Source organism: Vulpes lagopus, chromosome 14 (genome assembly GCF_018345385.1).
Source record: "Vulpes lagopus strain Blue_001 chromosome 14, ASM1834538v1, whole genome shotgun sequence".
NCBI classification, from domain to species: domain Eukaryota; kingdom Metazoa; phylum Chordata; class Mammalia; order Carnivora; family Canidae; genus Vulpes; species Vulpes lagopus.
Window position 1 is genome coordinate 28,342,184 of NC_054837.1, and position 7,967 is coordinate 28,350,150.

A 7,967-nucleotide genomic window follows, 5' to 3' on the forward strand; every position below is an offset into this window, starting at 1 on the left:
AAGTATCACATTCCCTCCCTATATGGAGCTTATATTTCTAGGGGAGGGAGACAGAAAATACAGAGAAAGAAATATATGGTGAATGTTGGTAGTAAATAAGAAAAATAAAGCAGGGTAATGGAACAGAGAATAAAGAGGGCTGCTATTTTAGAAATTGGGCAGGGAAGACTTTTTGAGGAGGTGACATTGAAGCAGTGGCCTTTTATTATTTATACTGAAACTATCCCAAATCTTAGAATGTTAGAGCTAAAATGGACCTTGTTTCCCATCCCCATTTTACAGATGAGAAAGTTGAAGCAGCAAGCATAAGGGTATGACTCAAGATTACACAGCTAAACAAGAATCTTTCATCATGCTATAAAATTCTAAAGGTATTTTCGGTAGGACAACTGGCAGCTCTTACTCAAAGAGCAAATTATGGTTGGCCAGGGTTGCATTCCTAAACAAGGAAACTTTTGAGGTCATCCCTAAAGTGCTATCAAAATCCACCTTTTCAGTCCCATCCAATTTTAGCAAGAATACCTTAAGAATTCCAAGTGGGGAAAAAAGCAAAAATGAAAATCCAGACTTTAGGACCCAAGGCCATCCTAGCAAAGGGTGACATCCGATTGACATCTTGTGCAGGCAGCACTCACTTGTGGTCTTGTTCATTTTACTGAATATGTAATGTTGTAATGTCTTCTCTAACTATAATATAACTTAAATGGTGGAAATTGTGGTTAGATAAATGTTACTGTCTCAAAAAGTGATATCTGCAAGAAGTATACTTACACGCAGAAATCATATGAGGCATTTTGGTAAAAATAACTCCTTCATCCTTTCATCTTAGAATTCCAATTATGAAAGTATACAACAGACGGCAAGAAGCATTGCTGAGCAAGCCCATGAGCTGGCCTATGACCCAAATTATATGTCACCTTTTGCACAATTTGCATGTGACAACGGATTGAATGTGAGAGGTAAGCATTCCTTAGGAAGGTCATAGGGACTAACTGGGGACATAGTAGGATGGGAGCATTCTGGGCTCTGTGGTGCAGTAAACTAGCATACTGGGGTGAGACGGTGACGTGTCCTGTTCCAGCTGTGAACCCATAGCTTTGAGCAAGGTCAGCAGGCCCTAACACTGGAGGATTAGAGCAAGTGCATGTCACCATGTCTTCCTCACAGAGGATGCCCTCCAGAACGGAACTTCATTGGCTGTAGAGGCAGGTGGAACCTGAAGCCCTTTATTGCCACCACTGCACTGCCTGGACCTGAGCCCAGCAGGCCTCCAAGTCCGCCTAGAGGCCCTGGACATTCCTAACAGTTTAACATTCTGCCCTTCACGGGTCTGACATTTCACTTCTCCCTTCCTCTGGCTTTGTGGGACTCGTTGACAATATTTGCCTGCCAAATTACCACAGCAGATTTTGAAGAGGGAAGCAATGTTAAACTGTCCTTGCCTAAGTCCTCCTCTCTACTGAATGATACGTAACTTTGGGAGCAGGCCAGTAGCTCAGTCTTAGAGCTGGGATGACATGTTGGTGCTATCATATCAGAACTCATGGAGTTGGTCAGTTTCTTGCTGATACAATATTATGACATGTAAAGCATTTCTTAGCCCTCCAGGAAGTACTAAAATAGAAAAAAGCACATGCCATAGCTGTTTGGCAGATTAGAATACAAGACTATTCCTAGTTTCAAAACATTAGATATGTTTGTCCAAATTAGGATTGTCAGTAGAAGCATGTAACTTTCTCGTCAGGCAGAATTTATCTTAACCAGATTTTGTCTCTACTGTGATTGCTATAAACAGAGGATATGGTGGCCATTTTAATGGAGCGCCTGTTGTAAAGAAGCAGTGAAGATTTTTTTAGACTTCATATAATTAAGTTACATGTAATTTTTTTAAACTATTTCACTTTATCAAATATGTTTTTTCTACTAGAGATCAAACCAAACCTCTCTGAATCGCAAGCATTTGTCCTCTTAGTACATTTTTAGGCTTACATTTTTAATTGACTTTTCCTTTTAAGATGTACGAAGACATTGTCATTTTCATTTTCATTTTAGGTGGAAAGCCAGATGACATCACTGTCCTTCTTTCAATAGTGGCTGAGTATACAGACTGACTTGCCTTAGTGTCAGCTCTGGCCTTCCTTTCATCTTCCCAAATTCTCCCCTGCCATGTGTGCTGATCCTGCTGGCAGGACCATGTTTCTTTGCCACTGATCTCAATGGCCAGTGATGTAAAGCCTTTGCTTGTCTTTTTGAGACATGGTTGAGATCTTCGTGGAGAACCACTACTGTCATTCACTAGCTCATATCTGCCAGCCATTTTGAAGAGAAGCAAGATGTGAAGATCGACCTTCACTTCTTACCATCCTTTTTCATGATGGGATGGAGGTTTTCAACACCAACATGGCTATTATGTTTCAAAAATGGTTTAAGTATTGAAAATGAGTGATGTTGGTAAAGTGAATTCAAAATTACAATGCGTAAAAGGAATTTTAAAAGTTTAACACAAATTGTATGTTATGGTACATCTACTAGAAACATGCATTTACATTATCATCAAAAGAAATGTTAAACGTGTACTATACATACAGTCTTTGTTATGATGATTGGGTGTGGCTTTATGTTTTCATTATAAACTCCTATTTTTCAGGGGCTTATAATTCTGCTCTAAAACCTTGCTCTGGATTATGAAATCTTCATCCTAGGAGCTTTTTTGTTACAAATCAGAAGAAAAATTCAGTTTAATTTTGTTGATGCAAATGGCTTTTGGTTTTTAAAATATGCCTAATTGTGCTCCTGATGAGGAAAGTTTTGGCAGTTTATTGATTAGTCCAAATCACAGGCTGATGGCCTGATCTGCTGGAGGGGTTGGGGAGACTCCCTGCCAAATTTTTTCAGTGGAAATATTAAGATCATAAAACTCCTCAAAGCCAAGAAATGTAATGTTATGGCTGAAATTCCCCCCATCTGTCTGATACAATAACCCTGTGCAGGAGCCCTCTCCCTACAGGCCTAATAGAGAATGGACAGCTGTAACTGAATTTTGTTGGGTTTTGATGGTCCTGCTACTGCTAGTCTCACTCTCAGACTTTTCATTACTAGCCTTGCTATCCGTAGAGCATGCACCAAATTCAGGGAGTCCGTATGGAAAGAGCACCGTGGGCAGTGGCAACAGCACAAGAGTTAACGAAGAAAACTCCTAGGGATGATCTGACATTTGCATTGCCCTACCCAGAAATTTAGGGGTTTCTGAATCAAGCTTAATGTTTACAGTTCCCGAATAGCCATCTTGCAGTGTATAGTTTCCTTATAAAACTACCCCGCATTCAGTTCTCCCTTTATCTGCAAGCTCAAACTTATTTTTAAGGTTTGTGTACAAGTCGACTGCTGTAAAGATATATATTTTTGGGTCAGTTTTTTTTCCTTCATTAACTTGGTGGTAGAAAAAATATATACTTAGAAATCCTTAAATTAAAGCCATGTTTTATATATAAGTCAGGTAACATTGGTGTATAGATGAGAATGCAATTAAACCTGATGAGGATCTACTGGAGGAGAATACAGAAAGTGTCTTTCTCTCAAGGAGATACTTATTCCCTGGTTTATTGCATTAAAACTTATGTTTGAGGTTACCTCAACTTGTTTTAAAAGATTTTGTTTTGTGAACTTGTACTGTATATTTGAGTAACTGTCAAGCTTTTGTTTTATTTAAAATTGTTTAACATGTACCATGTACATGTCATTACTATATTTCAATGCATCATGCTTGTAACAGGCATTTCATTTATAATAAGAATGAGTTATTCATTTGTAAGCTGTTCAGTAATTTATCTACTATTCCTAAATTGGCATAATGTTAGATATCTATTTTGAATCACCTTTAATTACATGTCAGAATGCCTTAACTACCCTAACTTGACAAAACAGAATTCTTTGGTAGAGAAAATAGCAGACAGGGAGGGGAGGGATGGGTGGAGGGAGACTCCATTTAAATAATGAGTACCCATCGTGCTATGATAAAACATGGAAGCGTGAGTGGCAAGTGGCGGGGTATTTATTTTGCACAAACTGTTGCAGTCTCTGTGTATTTAAAAAGTAAAGAAAGTTGCATCCAGAAGGGTTTTGTTGAAAGGAATACATTTATATTTGGGCTGGCAATTTCAGTTCTTTTGTTTGGGTTTTTAATTATATCTGGTCAGAGGTATGTCGCCTTATGATCTGGATCTATTTTGCATTAATTTTCCAATGCTTACATTTAATTCCTTGTAAGAGCAATGCTGGTCAAGTCACTGGCTTTTTTCTGCTCTTATTAACCCATCAAACAGTCTTTATAACGCTAGATTGGTGGTCTTTTACACAACTCATTTAATCAATTCAGTTATTTGTTTTTTTGGCTTTTTTTGAGAAATGACCATTAGAAATCAACAATGTGTTTGTGTCAGTGATATTGGAAACAGTGGGACAAGAACTGAGTTTCACAATGGAACTGACTTTGGACCTGGCCCATAGATTAGTGACACAGAATACTTTCTCTATTTTCTTTTTGCCCTGTCCTTTGTATGTTATGCACTTAATTTTATGACCGCCGGGGTGGGTTGGGGGTGGGAGGGGTGATGATCAGTTGGAGTGCTGCTTACAAGTAACTCTCCTTCCACTCCCAGAAGTCAGAGGCTCTGCTGGACCCATACTGGAATATTCCAGGTCACAGAATCCAAGTCTCTGTGGGGTGTGACTGAGATATACCACTTGGTGGGTCTGATTCTGAACTTAATGTGTGTTAATTGTATTTTAAATCAAGCAGTATAAAATGCATACACATTTGCCTCATGTACTGGACTTTTATAACAAAAGAGAATTTGGATTTCTAACTTACAAATGGCAAATTATTTATCCCTCTCTGGATGCACCAAAGACCAGTAAAAGTTTATAGCTTTTCCATCTATATTTATAAAGCAATACTGTATTATAAAAATCAATATTTTTATCACATGCTTGAAATTTTTATTTTATTCTGTTTTAAAATGTGCACTCTAAACATATCAGAACCTTATTTCTTCCTGTGAATTTAAGCTGCCTGCGCACAAAAAATTTACTGAATGGATAATACAGTAGAGTCTATAGGCTCTTAAAAAACTGAAGAAATGGGGATGGGGGAAACCAGTTATTTGTCCTGAATTACTGTACTGGCTTGACATGGTTGATAGGTACTAAATCACAAAAGAATCCATTCCAGGTATGCATGTCTGGGGGGAGGGGGGGCTGTGTCTAGAGTAGAAACTACATTTCAAGCTTTGCATGATGGGAGAGTGTGTCTCCTCTCCTATCAGCTGCATTTTTCTGGCTAGAACAGTAGCCTTCAGTACCACCAACCTACCACATCGAGTAACAAGGCAGGAATTGTGGGAATTCACTGAGTCAGTTTTCAGCATTTTGGAGATTGTAAACAAGATTGGCTAGAACTGTAAATGTTTGTACTTTCGAATAAGTTCATGGTTCCTTGTCACCTTATACCAGCGCTCTTTGGTAGAAGCTACAGCATCCAATTTCCCTGGAAAAAAATCACATTTCTCAATATATAAATGTTAATTTAATTTGTATGTATACATATATATAAATCTGCTTATAAAATTGAAAATATGAAGCAGAAAGCATTTGGATTCTATTTGTTTAAAAATATTTTTTGCAAAATTGAACTTCTCAACTAAAAATCAACAGTGTCCATGTCAAAATTTTAAGTTAGCAGGTAGTTTGTGGCAAAGATGGCTAAATACTGAAGCAAATTTGAATTTGTGTATACTAATGAGCTGCTTTTTTCTGTTGAGACTATCATTATTTGTCTTACCCAAGAGGCAATGACCTGAATTGGATGTCTGAAATATAACTTATGCAGGAATAGTTCTGTAAATACATTTAAATAAACTGTAAAGATATTTAATAAATATAGTATTTATACTAATCTGTGTAACTTCTCTTAATTTGAACCGTAACTAAGACACCAGCCCTAGACATTCTGTTGGGTCTCTGTCACGTCCTCATTTCCAAGCCTCTTAGTCATTCTAACAGGGACTCCTTACTTCGTAGCTATCATTTTCTGTCTTATTAGTTTATCCCCCTTAGCTCTTTATCACCAGCTGGTTTACTACATCAGTTTAGTTGCCTCCAAAATTCCATCAAAATGGACTGATTATTGAATGTAAAATATAGACGTTTTCCCAATTGATAAGGATTTTGCATCTTTCAAATGGTAAGGAATGAAACCACAAAAAAACTGATTTCATTTAAACTTAACATTCTGTATGTAAATTCTAAAACTCAGATTCTATGCCATTTAATACTGTAACTATCTTTTCCAGACTGATGTTGCATCCAGGCAATTACTGATGATGATGCCTTCACAACCTACATACACCCCTCTGCCCTTTTCAGTGAGAACCAGAAACTTCATCCTCTGCAAGGAGACCTGTAGTTACCCGGGTATACATGCTCTCCTTGTCGTCATCTGCGTTTTCAGGAATACGTGAAATTCAGTGTTAATCATCAGTGTAAGCATAAGATATGTAAATCTTTAGCCTACAGTATGGAAGGACTTGAAATTATGTGGGCATTGCCAATTTCCACAAAAAGCTCAGTGAAAGCCCATTTTCATTCATTGAGGAACATTTTGAGACAAACTTGAGTTTTTATTAGGTTATTGTGGGTAGCTCTGACTCAGTACTAAGCTACAAGAGCCAAATTCATTCTGATTTTAGTTAGAACTCTGTTCACAGTTCTAAAGTTTACTAATTCACTCAGCCACCTTTGTGTATGAATTCCTCACAAGATGTAAAGTACAACTGCTTGCCAGTTAACATTTTCTTTGTTGGTTTCACATAAACTTCATAGAAAGATGTTACAGAAGTCAGGAGTTTGTCAGGTTATAACTGACTATAAACAGGTTTGGGGGAGGGAGAGGCATGCATCATATTATGTAACAATGGTTTGTGCCAGATTTTTTAATCTGTTCAGGTAAGAAGCTAATTCTTTTTTTTTTTTTTTTTAAGATTTTATTTTTTATTCATGAGAGACACACAGAGAGAGGCAGAGACACAGGCAGAGGAAGAAGCAGGCTCCACACAGGGAGCCTGATGTGGGACTCAATCATGCGACTCCAGGATCTCCCCCTGGGCTGAAGGCAGGCGCTAAATCTGAGCCACCCAGGGATCCCCAAGAAGCTAATTCTTAAAGGGGCAAGGAACAGAAACATTCATCTGTCTCATTTTACTCCAAACCTAGGCTCTCAAAAGTGGAGGTTGCTGCTCTATGTCAGATAATATAGAAATAATTTTTTGCCATCAATTCCATTAAATTATTTTCTGCATCACACTGTGAAATATAAGAATCACATATGAAAATCAGAACCATTTAAGGCTAGAAAATAAAATTTTACAATATATAAAAAGACTCCAAAAAGAGGGGGGATAGCTACATATTTTTATTCTTGACCTTTTTTTTCCAGGGATTATTTTACTTAAAATCTTAACAAAATAGGGCAGCCTGGGTGGCTCAGCGGTTTAGTGCCGCCATCAGCCCAGGGCCTGATCCTGGAGACCTGGGATCAAGTCCCATGTCAGGCTCCCTGCATGGAGCCTGCTTCTCCCTCTGCCTGTGTTTCTACCTCTCTCTCTCTCTGTCTCTCTCTGTCTCTGTCATAAATAAATTAAAAATCTTTAAAAAAACATTCTTTAAAAAAAATCTTAAATTCTAAAAAACAATGGACAAGAAGTTACGGCATTACATGGGAAAAGACTGCATAGCTTTTCACTATGTCTGAAAGCACCAAAACCCGATGTTTGTAATGAAATACAAAAGCTACCTATTGGTCACAAAACTACAGGCCATATTGATGCACTCCAAATGGCTGCTGAAAAAAGTCTAAATACCTTTATAAAACTTGCAAAGAAAATGCTAAAAGGCTCTAGTGAGAATGTGCA

General features: G+C 37.7%; 1 protein-coding gene across 1 annotated transcript in view; it reads left to right on the top strand.

Moving 5' to 3' along the window:
- Nucleotides 1-5,953, top strand: part of PPTC7 (protein phosphatase targeting COQ7) — a 40,801-nt gene extending 34,848 nt beyond the window's left edge. The window contains exons 5-6 of the mRNA XM_041728705.1: nt 830-959; nt 2,053-5,953. Of these exons, the coding sequence (XP_041584639.1) occupies nt 830-959; nt 2,053-2,111 (189 nt within the window). The 3' untranslated portion in view covers nt 2,112-5,953. The remainder of the gene's footprint in view (nt 1-829; nt 960-2,052) is intronic.
- Nucleotides 5,954-7,967: the final 2,014 nt, after the last annotated feature.